The 22,287-nt window shown below is 37.6% G+C and overlaps 1 protein-coding gene across 1 annotated transcript in view; it reads left to right on the top strand.

The window, feature by feature from the left end:
• ERCC3 (ERCC excision repair 3, TFIIH core complex helicase subunit) overlaps positions 1-22,287 on the top strand; it is a 46,317-nt gene that overhangs the window by 13,126 nt on the left and 10,904 nt on the right. The window contains exons 8-12 of the mRNA XM_027854691.1: positions 545-859; positions 5,674-5,858; positions 8,161-8,363; positions 14,969-15,065; positions 17,048-17,165. Of these exons, the coding sequence (XP_027710492.1) occupies positions 545-859; positions 5,674-5,858; positions 8,161-8,363; positions 14,969-15,065; positions 17,048-17,165 (918 nt within the window). The remainder of the gene's footprint in view (positions 1-544; positions 860-5,673; positions 5,859-8,160; positions 8,364-14,968; positions 15,066-17,047; positions 17,166-22,287) is intronic.

Genomic DNA, 22,287 nt, shown 5'->3' with positions numbered 1-22,287 from the left:
GTGTCATTGAGGCCAGCCCTCGCATTTTACAGAGGAGGAACTTGGAGCCCAGCACAGCTTGTTAGTAAAGAAGACCCCTTCCTCCTTTTGGCAGCCTTTCCCTCGTGCCTTTTAAATGTCTCTAAAACTGATGTTTTCTAATAAGCAGTTATTTCCAATAGAGCTATCTTTGATTGGTCTCAGCATGTTTTATCACTCTTGTTTAGGTATCAGCCCTGAGATGTCAAGGTCAGGAACTGTTGCTGATTTTTAAGAGCTTAATTTGCTTTTAAATGGAATAAGCCTCCACCTCATAAGAATGAGTCTGCCTATGTCAGTGACAGCTATTTCAATTTCTTTATGGCATTAATTTGATCTTTTATAAGGAATGGTTTAAATTGTTCTTGGTTCAAGGTCATTTTATATCTGAAAGCAGAGAATGAATATAATTTTTTCTGTTTTTCCAGTAAAAGTTTCTCTGTTGGGTACCAAGTAATGAGATTGGATGTTTTTGCAGTTTCTCTTGACCTGCCCCTGAGTGAAGCTTTGTGGCTTTTTGTTGTAGGAGCTGGAAAATCCTTGGTGGGTGTGACAGCTGCATGCACTGTCCGGAAAAGGTGCCTAGTGCTTGGCAACTCAGCCGTGTCTGTGGAGCAGTGGAAGGCGCAGTTCAAGATGTGGTCTACCATTGATGACAGCCAGATCTGCCGATTCACTTCAGATGCCAAAGACAAGCCCATTGGCTGCTCCATCGCCATCAGCACCTACTCCATGCTGGGCCACACCACCAAGAGATCCTGGGAGGCCGAGCGAGTCATGGAGTGGCTCAAGACTCAGGAATGGGGACTTATGATCCTAGACGAAGTACATACCATACCTGGTAAGCTAACTGGCCGTGGTTGAGACCCTAGACTGCTTTCTAGCCTTTTAGAGGAGAGGTAGGAAGAATAACAACAATACCAGCAAACTATGTGTTGTCAGGTAAACATTATAGGTTTTGTTGGGTTTGTTGTTTTGTTTTTTAATTAAGTTGGGGTGCATCTCTTAATAACACTCATGCTCTCTCTATGACTTGTTAGTATCCAGATCACTACTGGTATTTGCTCTAAGATCTCCTATATAGCACTTTGAGAACTGAGAGCTAAGAGCATTGGGGTTCTTAAAGGTAATATTTTTAAAAAAAGGCTCAGATATTAGTGTTTATGATTATATAACAGTAGCCTTTATTTAATAGAATGGTACATTTACATCTCACTAATTCAAGCTAATGGAAGTGGGAATAAGGAATGGTAAGTTAATGCCAGGTCTATTTTAGAGAATATTAATGAAATGGTTTTTTTTCTTACATATGCACATACACACCCAGTGCTTAAACTGAGCTTACAGAGTTTCACGTAGTGCAGTGGTTTCCATATTTTTTGAGCATACCGACCTCTGTCTGTAAAAGTTTTGAGCATGTATCTACAATATGTATGTTTATAAATTATATATATGAACATCTGTATTAATAATTATGTGCATTATTAATTATACAAAAATAGAAATTTAAAGAAAGATGAGATAATATTTGCTACTAGAGTCAGTAAAGAGCCACTGGAATTTTTTGAGTAGGGGAGTGACTTAGCCTTCTATGGGCATGAGGCTTGAGGCCGGGAGACCTATCAGAAAGCTATCACAGTAATCTAGATGAGAGGTGATGGGGCCCTGAGCTAGAGTGATCATGTGAGTAAAGAGAAGGGGATAGATGTGGGAGCTGTTTTGGAAGGTAGCAGGGGAGGGAAGGGAAGTTGTTCATCCTCCGTCATTGACTATCCCACCCAAAATAAAAAGTGGGGAAGCAGGGCCCTTAGTCACCAATTGCTGATCTGGCGCGTAGAGTGTATTCTGTGAGGGGTGCCAGAATCAGTTATGAGATGATCTAGAAGGTAGTCAATAGGTAAAGGGTAGTGAATTTTCCCAGTAGCACCTGCTAAACTGCTTCTGTGGGTTTCCAGATAGTAATTAGATGATAGCTAACCTGAGGTCAGAGGTTAAGACTTGGCACAATGGAGGAATAAAGCTTGGCATGGTTGTATTGGAGGCAAGCCCATACTTTATTGAGTATATAAGAATTGTTTGCCAACTACATCTAAATGGGAGTTCCTACAGTGCTTGAGAGTACTTTAGTATAATTCATCCTATTAAATATTTTAGATATTTTCCCTGTAGGTTTACGGATTCTTTGTCTAATATTTCATCTGTAAAAAACACTCATAGCAAGAAAGTTGGAGAAGAATGCACATAAGCCCTTTTTCTGTGACTTAAAATTCCCCATGGCACTGAATGGTTAAGTGACTTTTTGCAGGTCACAAAGTGTGCGTGTGTATGTGTGTACACCCATATGTTCTAAGATATTTATAGCAGCTCTCTTTGTGGTGGCAAAGAACTGGAAATTGCAGAAATGCCCATTAATTGGGGAATGACAGAACAATGGTATATGATTATGATGGAGTACTATTGTGCTATAAGAAATGATGAGCTCAGTGATCTTAGAAAAACATGGAAAGACTTGTATAAAATAATGAGGAGCAAAATGAGTAGAACATTGTATACAGTAACAGCAATATTGTTGTAAGAATGACATTGAGTAAGTCATTTTGACTATTATAAATGCCCAAATTAAATATAAAGGACATATGAAGAAAGAGGCTATCTGCATCCAGAGAAAGAACTGATAAAAAGAAGTATGTACAGAATAATTATACATATATATATGTGTGTGTGTATATATATATATATATGTGTGTGTGTGTATATATATACCTGTTTAATGGTAGCCATGGGAGGGGGGAGGAAAAAAAAGAAATTTACATGATAACTTTATTATATTTTTAAGAGGAATGGCAAGTTGTGCATAGTAGATTTGCAGTTTCATGTGCATTCATCTTTTTATTATTATGGAAATGCTTATTTTATTCCATAAATTAAAACAACATTTTTAAAAAGGTAGTATGTGTCAGGGACAAGACTTAAACAGAGTTCTTCTTGATGCTAAGATCAGTCCCTCTGTCCACTAACATGCTGCCTTCTGTTGTCTTAATTACTGTTGTTAGCTTGAATTGTCATTTAAGGAAGAATTGACACAAAAGTAAGCTTTAGTTTTCCTTTACAATCATTATCACAGAAAATGAATTAGTGGAGTCTAATCAGTTAAATTTTCACTGTATAATAACATCTCGCTTATCCAGTATCATTAACAAAAGAGATGTTTTACAGAGTTGACTTTGTATATAACTGAGGTACATTTAAGTATCAGAACTTTTTTATATTAAATAATTTTTATCACAGAATTTTCCATAATATATTATTCGCTTAGGGAAGTGAAGTCTTTTAAAAGAGTATACCAAACATAATTTAGGTTTTTCTTCATAGTCTAGGACAGTGGTCTCTGAAGTTGGGTATAGGGGCAGCTAGATGGTGCAGTGGATAGAACACCAGCCCTGGAGTCGGGAGGACCTGAGTTCAAATCTGGCCTCAGACATGTAACACTCATTAGCTGTGTGACCCTGGGCAAGTCACTTAACCCCAATTGCCTTGCCAAAAAAAAATAAAGTTGGGTATAAACGAGAATTCATTGGAGTGTGGAAGGAAAATAATAGAACTTGTACCTATATTTATTTTTAATCTAGAAAAAAATAAAATTAGTCTTTACATATGTGTGTGTGTGCGCACGTGCATGTATGTATCTTAACTGAATCTAAATTTTATACATGTCACATAAGATATACAAGGTATCTTGAGGGAGGAATTGAAGTTCCGTAATATGAAGGTGTTGACAGTGGCACCCTCACTCGTTCATTCTCTTTTGTTACATAGTGACGTAATTTAGTTTGTCCCTGGTTAAATGGATTTATAAATTATATTACCTGGTTTTAACTAAATTAACCCTCACAATATGGATAAGTGGCTTTAAAAGATTCCAACAAAGAATACCACTTTATCTTTTGGCCTAAAGTGGACCAGAGTTATAAAATGAGATGTGCATATTCATAGATGTCCAGTGTTATGAAATCGTTTTGCCTGACTATACTTATTTATTACTTTGTAGGGTTTCTATTTGGGGTGGATAATTTAGAGATCAGTTAATGGGTAGAGATAGAAATGGGAAGGAAGAAAGCAAAAAAATATTTTTGGGAAAAAACAAAGTTCAAAAAGGCAAATAAATTACAATTTTGTTACTATTTTAAATATCTTAAAATATAATATACACTTTAAGAAGAAAATTGTACCAGGAATTCACATTTAATATGTAATCTTTTTTTGTTCTTCATATATTAAAATATTAATACTTATTTATTGAGTTATTAATAAAAATTTCATTAGTTAAAAAACAGTAAAAGTAAACTTCATATTGGAATAATTCTAAAATGCAAACACAAATGAACAAGAAAATGGCAGAGCCACCTCTTCTACTCTTTGTCATTCAGTTACCAAGCATTTATGATACAACTATACGCCAAGGCACTACACCAAGTTCTAGGAATTCAAAGAAAAGCACAAACTAGTCTCCTGCCCTCAAGGAGCCCACATTCTAACAGGGAGACGACATGCAAACAAGCTCCTCATCAACCACATTCTGAAGTAAAAAGCAATGATCCAATCAGATCTGACAGGTTAACCCCCAAAAAATGAAAAATTATCAAGAAGATTATTTAAGTACTGATTTACATTGATTGTTAACAGTGAACCCTGCCATAAGCATATATTATGCCTTGAAATATTAGCTATTAATAGTATGAAACCATCATTAGTAAGACACTTAAAAACTAAGCTTTTATCCCCCCAAAACACATATGTCATAATAATTTATATATTGCGTATTTTAAAAATCGAATTAAATTTTCTGATATGTTTAAGAATCTTCCAGAAAGAGTCTCAATAAACTATTTGTGTCTAATGGAGATATGATACATTTGAAAGTGGGATTTTGCTTTCCCAAATAATTCTATTTGGTGGAATATATAAAGAAACTAATTTTGAAGAAGGGAGTTTCCCAATACTCCTTGTCCAGTCTGGGCCTCTGCCCTCTTGTCCTACGATTCCAGGCTCTTCAAGGTAGGATAGTGACGGTATGGAGTTCCTAGGGCCCTATTTTCTGAGGCAAGAGTTTATATTTCCTGTTTGTTCAGGGAGGAGGAAGGACCATTTCTGCATCATTCTGCTTCCACCTCCCTAGTCATTCAACTTTTTGTGAAAGTTAAGCTTTTTGTTAAAAGGTTTCATGTTCCAAGTTACAGTGTTCTTCAGAAACCTATTTTCCTATGTAATTTGAGGTTCAACTGTACTACAAATATTGTAGACTATATTTGGAGTTTTCATTTAAGTTCTTAATTACCTACTATTTCAATATTTTATTTTGGGTATTGGGCCTGTCCTTGTTTGCATGACTTTAAAACTATCTCTGTTTTCTTCCATTCCTCATTAATCTTTCCTCCATACCGGCCTGAAAATGAGAATAAAGGTTCTTCCTAATCATTTCTATCATGCAGCTCCAACTCAGGGATATAAGAATTAACAACATCTAGTCTATCATGGGATTGTTCTGACAAATAGAAACCATATGTTATGTTTTCTCTATTTTAAAATGAAAAGTCCTGATAAGATTGCGTTTCATATTGTTTGTTGAAAATATGAATAATGTGGTTATTTCCCCAGCCAAAATGTTTCGACGAGTTCTCACCATTGTTCAGGCTCACTGCAAGTTGGGTTTGACTGCTACCCTTGTCCGAGAAGATGACAAAATTGTGGACTTGAATTTCTTGATTGGACCCAAGCTATATGAAGCCAATTGGATGGAACTTCAGAATAATGGCTATATTGCCAAAGTCCAGTGCGCTGAGGTGATAACTATGTCCTGTTGTTAGAGTTATGGGGAGAGGTACAAAGGAAGAGGTTTAGTAGGATTGTTAGGGCTAATGTGTGTGGTATTTGTAATGTGATACATAGGGCTGCTATTCTTTGGAGTAGGTCATTGTTTTCAGAGCTGGAAAGGGGAATCAAATCAGAATGGAGTTTTGGCAGTTTTGTCTAAGGCCTAGAGCAGAACCAAATATATGGGGGTAGAGAAGCCTTATGTAGTTTCACCTGCCTGAGGCTCAGTTGCCATTCATTATCTTCCATCTTCAGTATATTTCATCAGTGGCCAGTGATTCTAGCATTCCTGGAGAACCCTATATTAATTGCCTGGAGGATCTTATTTCTGAGTACACTGATAACATTCAAAACCTGTAAAAGCTTTATTCACATAGATAAAACTTCACTTTAAAATTAGCTCTTTTCACTCAAACAAATAATTTGAACAGTAGTGTTTAAATAGCTTGTTACTATACTGGTCTGACTTAATATTCTTAAATCCTATGTGGTTTCTTGTAATGTCCCAAAATCAGATTGATAGGCTTTTGCTACTATCCAAAAAGTTGCATATAAATCATTGGACGAGAGGGTAAATGTTTTGACCACCAGATGGCAGTAACCGATCTAGTTGAAAATTTTTTTGCGCAATCTATATTGTGATCACATTTTTTGTTTTCTAGCAGAAATAGTTCTTTCATCATTTGATTGACCACTCACAGTGAGGTGGTTTGAAAAAACTGGAACATTTTAAGTTATTAAAAGACTTACTTTGCCAAGATAGTGTACCAAATAGTATATCTTCCAGGTATTTGACTTTTAGAAGGTCTTTGAAAACATTTTAGATCAAAAGCTATTTAGAAACAACAAAGCATAAGATTGTATGGAGTATTTTTTCATATATAGAGAATGTCTTTAAAACCAGGAATTAGCAAGTAAAGATTAATAGATAGTTCTCCAAGGATCATTTTATAATCTAGAAGAGGAAGGGCCCGTTGTTCTACTTGGCAAATTCTTCTGTTGTAACTCATTAACCCAAAATGCAGTAGAGGTTAGATATATGAATAAACTTTTAAAAGAGTTTTCATAGATTCATAGTTGATAGTCTTAAGCTACCATTAGATCTGTTTTGAAGCATATATTGACCTCTCACAGATTGACCCTAAATGCCCCCATTGGACATAGAATATAGACTGAATAGATTGTTGATACTTCTGTGTGGAGTGTTTTGTGTTATTAAAACCCTGTCATCCGTTGGCAATTTCCCATTGCTTAGAGCTATTGTACACATTTTCCTGTTTTCTCACCAAAGCAGTTTACTACTTGTGTACTTTAATATCTCTATTTTTATTACAAGTTATAAAATTTTTAATACAAGTATTTAAATATACAAACAAAAATACCAGAAAAAAGATTGTACACAAAATTATAAGCTTTGACTACTTAGAGTATATATGTATTAAGGTAGTAACAGAGTCATCCTGTTTACTCCCTTGTTATCTTTTTATTTACATAGTCATAGTGTATATGTTCTCTTGGTTCTCTATCACTTCATAGAAGTCTTCCCACATTTTAATTGATCATTTCACATGCTATGGTCATATACTAGGTTTCCCCCAGATGTTAGGCATAGAATATGAGTAGCTTTGTAGCTTTTATGGTATAATTCTATTTTCCTTTATAGAAAGATTATACCAGTTCAGTCTTTATCAGCTCTGTGTTAGTGTGCTTGATTTTGTCTACCCCTACAAGCATTTTTCTGATTTTTAGCTATCTTTGACTATTTAATGTGTGTAAGATAGTGTGTCTCAGAGTTTTTAAGGGTAGTTTGGCATGGTGGATGGACCATGGACTTGGAGTCAGAAGGACCTGGGATCATATCCCATCACAGACACTTGTTAACTGTGTAACTAGTGTATCATTTCCTAATGGAGACACTTTTCTTTTGAGATCATAGATTTAGAATTGGAAGATACTTTAGGAGGGCATGACTTTAGTCTAACCCTCTCCTTTTAAAGGTGAGATAACTTTGGCTCAGAAAGGCTAAATAACTACCTATGCAGGAATTAAGGAGTGGATAAATAACTTAAAACTAGATCTCATCACCAAATTCTTTGTTCTTACTCCTACCCAAGGTCTGTGGCAAATGATGAATATGAGAAAGTGCTGAGTGGTTGAAGAGAGCATCAAATGCTTTGTTGGTGACCATATGGAAATTTTGGAGCTTAGAATACTGGGTATGCTAATGACAGAAGGTTGAGAGATTGTAGCTATCTTTCTGTTTCACTTTAGGTTTGGTGCCCAATGTCTCCAGAATTTTATAGGGAATATGTGGCAATCAAAACCAAGAAACGGATATTACTATATACCATGAACCCCAACAAATTCAGAGCCTGCCAGTTTCTGATCAAATTCCATGAACGAAGAAATGACAAGATCATCGTTTTTGCAGACAACGTCTTCGCCCTGAAGGAATATGCTATCCGGCTGAACAAGTAGGTTTGGAAAATGTGATTGAGAGCTTCCTTCACCTCAGGGGGAACTTTTGCACCACTGGGCATGAATATATATATGACACTTCCTAGCTGTGTGACCCTGGGATATGACTACAATGTTTCTAATAGTCTTTCATAATGCTTCGAGTATACCTGCATATTGTATAGAGGCTAAAGTATTAGATAACCATAATAGATAGTTTTTGAGGAAATGGTAAGAGAACTTTTGCTTTGAATAGAAAAGGACTGGTGAGTGTTTGTTGCTTCTTAGAACAAGGGAGGGTTCTGCATGTTCCAATGATTGCAGTAGAAGGCTGAGTGTTTTGAGGACTTATCCCAGAAGTAACAAAAACAAACTTCATACCAGGGGGAGTAGAAAGTATTAGCACTGAACTTCCTTTGTCTCCTATGCCTATTCCTCAGAGCCAAAATATTATCTAAGAAATAGTGCTCAGTTTGGTGTATTAGTATCTGGATTCATGCAGGTATGTGATTTCTTAGATGAAGCTAAAATTAGATCAGCTTATTTCAAGACTTTTCAACCAGGGTTCTGTTTATTTTTTCCCCCTTTTTAGTAAGGCCATCGAGGTTAAGTGACTCGTCCAGGGTCACACAACTAGTAAGTGTCAAGTGTCTGAGGCCACATTTGAACTCAGGTCCTCCCAACTCCAAGGCTGGAGCTTTATCCACTGTGCCACCTAGCTGCCCCACAAGACTTTTATTTATGTAGGATCTTAGTACAGAGATGGTGCTTCTGACCCCATGATCTGATCCTAATCAGACTTTCTATACTGTGTTGAATAGTATCAAGTTACATGGCAAATGAAATAATTATAACCAGGCCTCATCTGGAAGATTCTTGTTTAACATCCTAAACTACCTAGACAGAGTATGGTCAGTGATCAGGGACAAAGGAAAAAAAGGATCTTGAGCAGTCAAACAAATGTCCCAAAGTGAGGACACTAAAATTCATGCACTGGACTTGAGCTCCTCAGGCCTTTAGAGCCTGCTTGGCCTTAATTTAGACTCGTTTCTAAGAAGCCGACAAAATTGTTCAGCTAAGCCAAACTTTTTTGTTTAGATGTATTGTGGGGGAAGGCAATTTATTGCTCATTTTCGAATGCTTTTTCTCTGTTCGTGGAATTCAACACCTTTTTTGAAATTACAAATGTGTTACGGTAGAAAGTTATTGTCATTATTGTACCTCTGTTCTTTTTGCCCTGCCTCCAACTAGGAACATCCTTTCCACAACTCCCCACTCACTTCCAAACATCCATCCGACCTCTCTGGATGACTAAATTAAGAGTATCCTTTTAATTTATCAGGATTGAGATTAACAGTGCTTTTGGAATATTGTTTGAATGGCTACTATTTTGGGAGGAGGTGGAGGTATGAATGAATTGATTCTGAATATAGAATACAGAGGAAGGAAATAGAAGGGATCTTTGTTGAATAAAAGAGGACTGCCAGGTGCCTTCCTAGAAAGGAGTTTGTCACCTCCTTGAAGAGAATATTTTCTTTTCTTTTTTTAAGGCAGTTGGGGTTAAGTGACTTGCCCAGGGTCACACAGCTTGTAAGTGGAGAATATTTTCTTAATTAAGTTTATGGTCTGACTTCAGCCTTCTGAAGTTTTAGAATATTGGACTTGTTGGGTAGTTGGGTAGTCTGTTAAGAAATAGAATCAGTTTGTGGAACATGATTGCTCTTCTTTAGTCTTTTTCATGTGGATAAAAACCTTCTCGGATGTTTGCCATCTAGGCACCCTAGGAAATTGAGAGATTGTCCATTATGAAAACAGCTTGATTTGACTTGTAATAAATACAGAAAAATAGAAATATGTAAAAATATCCCTAATTTGACCAGAATTTAAGCCCTTTCCCACCTGAATATACCACAGTCTTTTGGCCCAGATGGAGAGTTCCCATAGCTGCCATTAATTTTTTTAAAAGTAAAGTCTCTGGTTGGAAATCTGTGGTTTGAGAAAATTGCTTTATTACTATATGAGAGCCTCCATTTACTTGTCTAGAGACTATGAGTGGCCTTGTCTTGGGGAAAGAATACGGTTTTATTTACATAGCGTGGATTGCTGTGTGACCATAGTAACATCCACAGGTGGGAATATCAAGTGGAGATAGTGAGATGTCTGTTCCGTGATTCAGGATGAAGCCTTCTGCTTAGCCTTATTGAAGGTATAAGGGGACAAAAATCTTTTGAGGTCTTGATAACAAAGGAAACTTTAGAGCTCGCTTTGTGTTAATAGTAGATGGCCTTTTTTTTTTTTTTAAAGGCGATTGGGGTTAAGTGACTTGCCCAGGGTCACACAGCTAGGAAGTGTCAAGTGTTTGGTCTGAGGCCGGATTTGAACTCAGGTCCTCCTGGCTTCAGGGCTGGTGCTCTATCCACTGCGCCACCTAACTGCCCCATAGATGGTCTTGATAAGAAAAACTTGTAAGCTGCTCAGTGTATAAAAAAAAGAGGTGATTGGCTTTTCTGACCCTTGATATTTCAGTGTGAGTACTGGGAAGTGACCCATAGAAGTCAGTCTTATGTAGGAGTTCTTCCAGCTCTAGATCTATGATCGTATGACCCATAATAGTTTCTGTAGCTCACAAAATGGATGTTTAAAAGTCACTGGTGGTCACCATTTACAGTACTATCAGTGCATACAAAGTACCCAACAGAGCTCGTGATTGTTTGAAACCACCTGTGGAGATGTTCGGGAAAGGATGAGAACAACTTGGTGAAAATCTGAGATGCATAGAGTAGATAATTCAAGAGTGCTTTGAGAAATTTTCTTGGTTTGGATTTGTTAAAATGCTTGGAAAGCCTTGCAGATGCTAATTTTATAGCCTGTCTAGTCATCACAGAATCATAAATTTTAAATATGGAAGGGGCCTCAGAGAGCATCTAGTTCAATTCACTCATTTTGCAGATGAGGAAACTGAGGCCCAGAGAGGGGAAGTGACTTGTTCAAGGTCAAACTTGCAGTGAGTAATAGAACACAAAATTCAAACTCAGGTGTTCCTCTGACAGTAAGTCCAGTGTTCTTTCTACTATACCCACACTTCCAGTGTTGGTAATAATGGCAAACAGAAATATTACTGTCACACTTACAGTCCTTCCTTGGAATTGGGACAGGGAAGAGAGCAAGACTGAATCAGACTTCCAAACCCACACTCCACACCACACCCTGTCTACCAAACTCTACAGGAAGCCGGAAGATTAAGCAAACAAAAGCTTAACTCAAGATTTGTAAAACCAAATCTAGAGAGGAAAAATGATCACTTGCGAGCCTAAACAGCATCAACCTTAGTAAAAATTGAAACTTCTTTCCTGATTCTTAGTTCACAGAGATTGTTACCCATAGGAGATATCTGAGGAGCATAAGGGTCTATGCTGAATATCTTTGGGAGGGCTGTCTCAACTAGAGGTCAGAGAAATCAGGAGACAGAGAGAAGGGAGTGTGGTTCCAGGCTGCCAGTTAGTGATAACTGGTAAGGGAGCTGGACAGGTTTGTGCCTAGTTACAGAAGAACCAAGTTGGATTCAAAAGGCAAGAAAAGAATGAAGGTATAGCTGTCCCATCTGCCAGATTCTCATATTAAGCTAAACATACATGCTTCCAGCCTTTCACATGGAATGAGTTTTTCATTCATAGTAATGAGTTTTTTCTTGACAGTCCCATTAGACCACATCAAACAAGGAAAACCAGTAAGTGTTATTAATTAATCTCCCTGTAGCAATTAGATTAAAAAACTGAATTGGCTGTGTTATCCTAATTAAGTATGGAACTCTAAACAATATAAGAAACACAGTCAGATAAAAGTGAGGGAGAACTCAAGTCATTGGTCAGCCTAACAAATTATAAGTCATTTGCATGGGGTTAAGTCTCTACAGCTAGTGATTTTCATTTATCCTTTATAGTCCTCTTCTTTAGACAAGGAGATCCCTAGCTAAAAGAATCCCTAGATAGAATTTTCTCTTTCAAATTATAAGTCAAGAGGAACAGCTAGATGGCGCAATGGATAGAGCACTGGCCCTGGAATCAAGAGGACCTGGCCTCAGACACATAACACTTATTAGCTCTGTGACTCTGGGCAAGTCGCTTAACCCCAATTGCCTTGCGGAAAAAAAAAAAATTATAAGTCAAGTCAGTTAGCATTTATTAAGTACCCACCGTATGCCAGGCATTGTGCTAAATGTTGCAGATAAAAAGAAAGGCTAAAGACAGTCCTGTTAACAAGAAGCTCATGGTCTAATAGGGAAATTTCATGCAAACAGTACCTACCCACTAAATTGAGCGTAGTCTCAGAGGGAAGGTGCTAAGGTTAAGGAAGATTGGGAAGTACTTCTTTTACCATGTAGAGACTTAAAGGAAGCCAGGGAAGTTAGGATCTGGAGATGAGGAGGGAGACTCTTCCAAGCATGCTGAACAGCCAATGAAAATGCAGAGTCAGAAGATGGTAGTGTCCTGTGTTTTTGAAGAATGGCAAGGAGACTGGTGTCATTGGATGATAGAGTATGTGCAAGGGAGTAAGATGTAAGCAACAAGGAAACTAGTAATGAGCCAGCTTATGGAGAGCTCTGAAAACCAAATGGGATTTTATACAGGGTTCTCAAGTCTGAGAGTTTTGGGACACCCTGTATTTAATCCTGGAAGCAGTAGGGAGTTACTGATGTTGAATGGGAGCGAGAGGGATGAGATGATCAAAAGCCCTCTACTCCTTTACATGACTTCACTTAGTGATTTCATCAGCTCTTACAGTTTCTAATGTGTCTACGAAGATGATGCTCAGATCTGTTTATCTAGGCCTAACCCAACCTCTAGTCTCCCCACTCGCAGTTACTGTGCTTTAGGAAGATCATTATGACGATTGAATGAAGGGTGACCTGGAGGAGAAAGAGACTTGAGGCATGAAAGCCATCCAGCAGGCTATTGCAGCAGTCCAGGCCTGAGGGGATGAAGGCCTGCACCAGGGTGATAGCAGTGTCATTGGAGGAAAGGGGACGTTTATGAGAAATACTGCAAAGGTATAAATGACAAGACCTGACAACTGGTTGGATATGAAGAGTGAGAGTGAAGAGCCAAAGATGATACCTCTGTTGAGAGCTTGAGTGACTGGTAGTAACCTTGACAGTAAGAAGTTAGGAAAAGGGGAGGAAAAGTTAGGAAAGGTAGGGAAAGGGGGGATTTTGGAGGGAAAGATAATGAGTTCATTTTTTGACATGTTGAGTTTAAGATGGATTTCCAGTTCAAGATGTCTAATAAGCTATTGGAAATATGAGACTAGAGGTTGAGTTAGGTCTGGATAAATAGATTTAAGCATCATTTGCATAGAGATATTAGAAACTGTAGGAGCTAATGAAATCTCCAAGTGAAATCATGTAAAGGAAGTAGAGGATTCAGCACAGAGCCTTGAGGAATACCCAAATGAAGATCTTGGAAAGGAGACAGAGAAAAGGTACAGTCAGAAGGGAGCACTGCCATAAAGACCTGGAGAGAAGAAAATATCAAGAAGAGAGTGATAACAGTGTCGGAAGCTGCAGAACAGTCAAGAATGGGGATTGAGAAAAGGTAATTTGGCGATTAAGAGATCATTGATTAACTTTGTAAAATGGTTTTGGTTGAATTATGAGGTCATAAGTCATAGTGCAGAGAGTTAAGAGAGTGAGCAAAGAAAGTAGAGGTACTTACTGTGAATGGCCTTTTCAAGGAGTTTATCCTCAAAAGAGAGGCAAGATATAGGACAATAGGTAGCAGGGTGGATGGGTTTTTGGAGGATAGTATGTAAGGGGCATATTTGTGATCAGTAAGGAATCATCCAGTAGACAGAGTTTGAAGATAAGTTAAAAAGTGGGGATGATAAAGGAGGGGAAGTTAAAGAATGAGGATGATAATAGTGGACAGTGTTCTGGAGAGGATGGGTTAAAATGTGCCCTTGTGTATGAAGAGGGGTTTACCTTGGCAAGAACAAGGGCCACCTTGTATGACATGGAGTGAAGGAGAGGATGAGTAGGGGTGGGGAGGCATCTGTGCTGTGAGATCAGGAACAGAGAAGAGGGAGTGCTCAGTAAATGGCCTCATCATTTTTCAGTGAAAAGTAAAAAACAATTCTCAGCTGAGAGAATTGGGGAGAAGGAACCAATGAAAATTTGAGGAGGGCAGAAAAAGGTTGGAAAAGCCACTGGCTGGTGAGTGGGATAGTGAGTTAATTAAGGATGTAGAAAAGGATTGCTTTGTTACAGTGAGGGCCTGATTGAGGTGAAGTAGCATAAAGTTGCAGTGAACCCATTTAACACAGTTTTGCAGTAGTGAGTAAAGGGCTGGCCTTGGAGTCAGGAAGACTCCTGCTTCCAGTACTAGCTCTGTGATTGTTGGCAAGTCTCTTAAGCTCTCCCTGCCTCCATGTAGCTCCTTAAGATTATAAATTACAGAAGAAATGCTTTTCTACATGGGTCAAGGGAATTTCCCATACCAGTGAAATGACAGATCTGAGTAGCATCGTCCCTTATGATAGGTTTTTAAGACAGTTTCAAGGAGTGTTCTGTAAGCTGAACCCTACAGATCATTGCCAGGTCTTCTAACTAAGTTGCATTCTTCTCTAGACCCTATATCTATGGTCCTACATCACAAGGGGAAAGGATGCAGATTCTGCAGAATTTCAAGCATAACCCAAAGATCAACACTATCTTCATATCCAAAGTAAGTAAGGGGTCCTTCAAGATGATATTGCTGTAACAGGAAGAAGGCCCTTGGCTAAACATAAAGATGGTAGTTGTGACATCTCTGGTTAAATGGATGGCCCTGGCTGGGCTGTCATTTTATTCTTTGTGCTTACAGAGCAGCAAAACAATGAATAACCCTAAAGTCATTTCTGTGTTTTGAATGTATCATGATTTGAGGGACAGCAACTTTACCTTCTTAATTATGTTTTGCTGATAGTGTACCAAAATGAGTTTGCATTCCCAGAGTATACAAAAGTTGGCCACTAGAGGATTCTATCCAGCGGCTTATTGGGATTTAACAATTTGGGATTTAAAATGGCCTTAGGATATCCCACAAGTAGGTTTTTATTGATTTCATTATTTAACATTTTTTTATAGTCCAGTACTTACCAGCATCATATAGCCAATCCAAGTGTCACAGGAAGATTTATTAATGCCACTTGATAGTAGTCTTCTCCTTTGACCAAGACATTGCTTACAGAGTATTGGACACAGGGATTCTCATATCTTGCTCAAAAATATTTCATATTTTTCACACATGTGTTTTTAAAATTTTATGCATATCTTTCATCTTCATTTCCAAATAATGTATCTTTGCTCTCCCCTATTCAGTATGCCATCCCTTGTAGCAAAACATATAGAAGAAAGAGAAAAAAACATTTCGGCAAAACTAAATGGCACATTAAATGTTTTTTAATGGTATGTGCAACATTCTCCAGCTTTACACAGAAGGGAGAAATTTTTCTCATTTCTTATCTGAAGTCAAGTTTAGTCATTATAATCACATAGCATTTAGTTTCTTTCTTTTTAATTATTATAGTTGCATGCATATTGCTCTTGATTCTGCTTATTTCACTCTGCAATTTCATTCATCTTCCCATGCTTCTCTGAATTCTATATATTCATCACTTCTTATGGTATAGTAATATTCTGTTATGTTCTTGTACCACAATTCATTTATCATTCCCCAGTCTTTGGGCATACGTTTTTGGTTCCAGTTCCTTATTTAAAAAAAAAAAGTAGGGATTCTTTAACCTGAATTTTCAATATAAGATAAAACAAAAAGAGTTCTTTTTTTAATCCTTATAAAAGTGTTATTTTAAAATTTTGGTTTAGACTTTGGATTAAGTATTGTCACCCTTTTGCTTAGTTATAGGCACTCAAATGCCATGTTTAACTTGGTAGTCTGAATAAAAATTAAATCAACATATTTTCAGTGGTTAAAGTATAATGCTAATGTGACCATGATTATAAATTAATTCCCTATGTAAGTTCTTTGGTGTATTCTATGACCACAGACTGAACTCTTGAGCCAGTTTCAACATTTCACATGTTGTTCAGAAGGCAGATGAGGTCAAGAGAATGGCAATGGCTAAGTGCATGATGGGAGAAAGAATCGATAACATCTTCATCAATGAAGGATGGCATAATATTTTCTCCATAAAAGTTGAATATATGACAAGAAAGTAGTCTGTTCCCTTATGTCTGTGATATTGCCATCATCATGATAATAAAAAATTTGGGATGAATAGATAAAATTGACATTGACTTAGGGTTTTGAAGTGTTCCTTGGAATGACTCTATCCTGAGACTAATGTGATAATTGATGATCCCTTGCCAGAATTACCAAATCATCAGAAGTCCCCTCCATCCTGCTTTCTTCCCTTCTGGGTCGATCCTTGCCACTCCCTCTTTCCCAAAACCTCCCCCTGCCCTTGTTTTTCACCTGTTACATGTAGTCTTCTGCCATTAGGATGTAAGCTACTTGAGAGTAGCGATCATCTTGTTTTCCTGTTTCTGATTCCCCAGCACTTAACACAGTACTTGGCACATAATAAGCATTTAGTAAATGCTTTATCTAATTACATTCAAGGCATTTTTTTCTTTATATCTTTGCATTGTTTATACAAAACCTGGTTCTTACGTACTCCAAACTCAGTAGTTGCTTCAATTTTACAGGTGGGAGACACATCATTTGATCTGCCTGAAGCAAATGTTCTAATTCAGATATCTTCTCATGGTGGCTCCCGAAGACAGGAGGCACAAAGGTTGGGGAGAGTACTTCGAGCCAAGAAAGGTAATCTGGTTTTTACTTGGATTCCTGTGCTCTGAAACTTATCCTGGAAGACTTCTACTACTGTGTAATTCTACTACTGTATAAGTTGTTTTGTTGAATAAGGTAGAGGTCAGGGGAAGCTTAAATTTGATCATCAAATCCCTTGATCCAAAAGTAAAATAATTCCCCTCTGCTTCCAAGGACAGTATCATTCTTTGCCACCACAAAAAGAGCTGCCGTAATTATTTTTGTACATATAGGTCCTTTTCCTTTTTGTTTTTTTATCTGTTTGGGATGCAGACCTAGTTAGTGGTATTTCTGGGTTTTATAGCCCTTTGGGCATAGTTCCAGGTTGCTCTCTAGAATGGTTGAATCAGTATACAGCTCCAGTATACAACCCATTTTACTTTTCTGTCATATTAGCCGATGTCATAGATGTGGGGTGGTACTTCAGAATTGTTTTAATTTGCATTTCTCTAATCAGTAGTGATTTAGAACTTTTTTTCATGTGATTATAAGTAGATTTGATTACTTTGTCTGAAAACTGCCTGTTTATATCCTTTGTGACCAATTTGATCAATTGAGCTCTTATTTTTATAAATTTGACTCAGTTCTCTATATATTTGAAAAATGAGGCCTATATCAGAGAAACTAGCTATAAAATTTTTTTCACAGTTAGGATTACTGTTTATTTCCTTCCATTCTGTTTTTCTCCCTGTTTATCCTACTTTGTCTCTCCTTTCACCTTGTTCACCTTCAGAAGTGTTTTGCTTTTAACCACCACCTCCCTCTGCCTTCCCTTCTATCAGCCCTCTCCTGTTCTTCTCTTATCCCTTTCCCCTCGAAGAGTAGAGTAAGATAGATTTCTATACCCAACTGAGTGTGTATGTTGTTCCCTCTTTGAGCCAGTTCTGATGAGAATAAGGTTCATGAAGTTCCCCATCTTCCCCTCTGCTGTAAAAAGCTCTTTTGCACATCTTTTGTGTGAGATAATTCACCCCATTCTACCTCTCACTTTCTGCTTCTCCCAGTGCATTCCTCTTTCTCACCCCTTAATTTTATTTTTTTTTTAAATAATTATCCCACCATATTCATCTCACATCTGTGCCCTCTGTCTATGTGTACTCCTTTTAACTGCCCTCATATTGAAAAAGTTCTTCAGAGTTTCAAGTATCATTTTCCCATATAAGAATGTAAATAGTTTAACATTATTGAATCCCGTATGATTTCTTTTTGCTGTTTACTTTTTTATGCTTCTCTTGAGTCTTGTGTTTGAATATCAGATTTTCTATTCAGCTCTGATCTTTTCATCATGAGTACTTGAAAGTCCTCTATTTCATTAAATATCCATTTTTTTTCCCCTGAAGGATTATATTCAGTTTTGCTGGGTAGGTGATTCTTGGTTGTAAACCTAGCTCTTTTGCCCTCTGGAATATCATATTCCTTTAATGTCAAAGCTGCTAAATCTTGTGTTATCCTGACTGTGACTCCACGACATTTAAATTGTTTCTTTCTTGCTGCTTGCAGTTATTTTCTCTTTGACCTGGGAGCTCTGGAATTTGACTGTAATATTCCTGGGAGTTTTCATTTTGGGATCTTTTTTAGGAGGTGATTGGTGGATTCTTTCCATTTCTGTTTTACCTTCTGGTTCTAGAATATCAGGGCAATTTTCCTTGATGATATCTTAAAAGATGATGTTTAGACTCTTTTTTTCATGATGGCTTTTAGATAGTCTAATAATTATTATCTCTCCTTGATCTTTTTCCAGGTCAGTTCTTTTTCCAATGAGATATTTCATATTTTGTTCTATTTTTTTCATTCTTTTGATTTTTGTCTCATTGTTTCTTGGTGCCACATGGAACCATTAGCTTCCACTTGTCCCATTCTAATTTTTAAGGAAATATTTTCTTCAGTGAACTTTTGTACCTCCTTTTCCAGTTGGCCAATTCTACTTTTTAAGGAGTTTTTCTTTAAAGTGAATTTTTGTATATCTTTTTCCATTTGACCTATTCTGCCTTTTAAGGAGTTGTTCTCATTGGGTATTTGTGCCTCTTTTACCACTTGGCTAATTCTGTTTTTTAAGGTGTTATTTTCTTCAGTATTTTTTTGTACCTCCTTTATCAAGCTGTTGACTCTTTTTTCATGATTTTCTTGCAGCACTCATTTCTTTTCCCAATTTTTCCTCCATCTCTCTTATTTTGATTTCTAAAATCCTTTTTGAGCTCTTCTAGGGTCTTAGACCAGTTCACATTTTTTTAAAGCTTTGAATGTACCTGTCTTGACTTTTTTTCTTCTTCTGAGTTTGTGTTTTGATCTTCCCTGTCACCATAGTGATTTTCTATGGTCTAGATATTTTTTTTTGTTTGTTCATTTTTGTAGCCTATTTCTTTACTTTTAACTCTATGCTAAAGTAGGTCTGTGCTTCCAGGGTGGAGGGGTCACTGTCCCAAGCTTCATGTAACTGTTTTCAGAGCTGATTCTGGGGACCTGTAAGTTTTCATTTCTTCAAGGTTGTATGATCTAAGAAGAGATGTGTTTGCTACTCTCCTGGCCTGTCCTTTGGTCTGTGAGTGACCACAAGCACACTTTTCAGTCCTGGAAACAATGTGACCAGGATCCTAGCTCCCCTGAGGCTGCAGGCTCTGGTGTGCTGGTGCTCTTGTTCGCCTTGGGACTGATACCCAGGACTGTGACCCGGTATGGGCAGTGCAGCTGAGTCTTGCCCCCAGTACCAGCAAAGGGATTCCTGTAATCTCCTTCTGACCAGTTGTCCCACCCTCTTACCGTCTGTGGGCTCATAGCTCTTGAAGCCAGCACTGCTGCCACTGCTTCAGTCACCCCCAAGGCCTGCTGCTGCTTTGTTGGGGCCCAGCCTGAGCTGTCGCAGCCTGCACCGGACTGCACTCTACTCTCACCCCAATGTGATAGACCTTTCCTGCTGATCTTCTAAGTTGTCTTGAGCTGGAAAATGGTTTTACCCTGTCCTTTTGTGGGTTCTACTGTTTCAGAATTTGTTTTGAGGTATTATTTAAAGTTGTTTGGGAAAAAAAATACAAATAATCAAGTTGTTTGGAGAAGAATTTTGGAGAGCTTAGGTGAATCCCTGCCTTTTCTCCACCATCTTGGCTTTGCCAAGAAAGGGCAAAACAGAGAAGGAAAACTATTGGCCAATTTCCTTAATGAATAGCAATGCAAATATTTTAAATAAAATGCTAGTAAGAAGATTTTTACAGCAATATATCACAAAGATCATCCACTGTGACCAGGTAGAATTTGTATCAGAAATGCAGAGCTGGTTCAACATTAGGAAAATTATCTGCGCAACTTGAGTCCTTGACCTTGAATCATGAACTGAAAGAGGATATGGGCAGAACTACATTTGAGAAACTGGAAGGGAAAGACCTAGGCACATCACACAGCCAGCATCCTTGCTAGCTGTTATTTGCTATTTGCAGTAGGGACACTAAGGATTTGGTGAATTGTTGATTAGAAGAAACTAGGTGGTGGTGGTGGTTGTTGTTGTTGTTGTTGTTGTTGTTTGGGGGGGTGGGTCTCTCTTGTTTTTTGTTTTTATTTAGCACTACAGAGACAATATTGGATGAGGAAGCCTAGAGGAACCTGAAAATGGTAATTCCTTTTCCATCTGCCATGATTCTGTATTACTTAAAACAGGGCCCTGGGTCCATATATTTTGATAACTGTTTTGTAATCCTATGTATTTTATGCATTGAGAAAAAAATATTCTGAGAAGAGGCCCGTAGGCTTTACCAGATTGCCAAAGGGGTCTGTGATGCATACAAAAAAAGGTTAAGAACCTTTTAATAGGAACTCAAATGCTAAACTCTTAGAATTTTGAAGGGAATTGAACTGCCTTGCAGAGAGTTGGTGCTTTGTTTCTATGTCCCAGTGAATATTGTTGGATGAGGCCCCTCGGCAGAATGGGACTGAGACAGTTACGAAAACAAGCATAGGTTTTTCTTTTTGAAAAGAGCAAATCCTATTGAAAAATCCATTTAATTTAGCTAGAATATGTCCGTTCTTAATTAAAATGCTCTTTGGCATATAAGGTACTTAGTCCTCCCTTTAAAGCCTTTCCAGGCTTTTTAGACAATTAGCAACCCTTACAACTGCAGAAGCAATAGTCATTCCTCAAGGAGCTGATGTCATATATTTTGTAGGCAAAAGTTCTTAAATAACCTAGACCCCTAGGGTCACCAGTGTTGGCTGCCCTGGTTTCTGTCATGTTCTTCTGTAGTGTAAGAGGGTTTTTCAACTAGATAGTTTTTAGGACTCTAAGGATGCCTCAGTACTCATGATAATAAGAATTTTGACCTAATGAAAACTTTATCCTTTGTCTTCATTTCAGTTGCAGGACAGCCCTTATGGTAAAGAAGCAAATTAAGTGTCTTATTGAGAAAATTCTCTAGTAGATAGCAACTTTAGCATGAATTCTTTCTCAGATTTAAAAGGGGTCAGGTTAAGGAAGACAACCGAAGTGTAGTGGAAAGAGCCCTGGATTTGAAGTCCAAGGACCTGCGTTTAAGTCTTGACTCCTCTACTACTTTCTTATCTGTGTGACTTCATGCAAATCATTTTGTTTCTGGGCCTTAGTTTTCTTACCTATATTATGAGCCAGATCTATTAGGTGACCTTTTCCAGCTCTAAATTCTATTATCCTTTGTTCGGAGAAGAGACTGGAAAAGATCTGTACACAGCAGGAGATAATCTACTCTGATCTTATTTCAAATTTGGGAAATATAGTGATTTTATGTTTTCAGAAGTAAATATCAGAGATACTCTATTACCTAAATCAAGTATTAGATACCCTATACTATTGCTATTTTTTTTTTTAATTTTAATTTTTGGTGAGGCATTCGGGGTTAAGTGACTTGCCCAAGGTCACACAGCTAGTGAGATCAGGTGTCTGAGGCTGGATTTGAACTCAGGTCCTCCTGACTCCAAAGCCGAGCTCTATCGTCTGCACCACCTAGCTGCCCCATAGGTACCCTATTCTAGAGGCTTCTGTTTTCCTGTACTGACTTTTTTGTGACTATATTTAGAGTTTCCAGCTTCTGTGAAGAATACTTATGTTAGTGTAGAATACTAAGTATTAACATTTTAACTTTTACTTGTATTATATGTG

This window comes from Vombatus ursinus, unplaced genomic scaffold, assembly GCF_900497805.2.
Source record: "Vombatus ursinus unplaced genomic scaffold, bare-nosed wombat genome assembly UNPS02010548.1, whole genome shotgun sequence".
In the NCBI taxonomy this organism is placed as follows: domain Eukaryota; kingdom Metazoa; phylum Chordata; class Mammalia; order Diprotodontia; family Vombatidae; genus Vombatus; species Vombatus ursinus.
The sequence above is the reverse complement of the archived record's forward strand: the minus strand, read 5'-3'. Positions and strand labels throughout refer to the sequence as shown.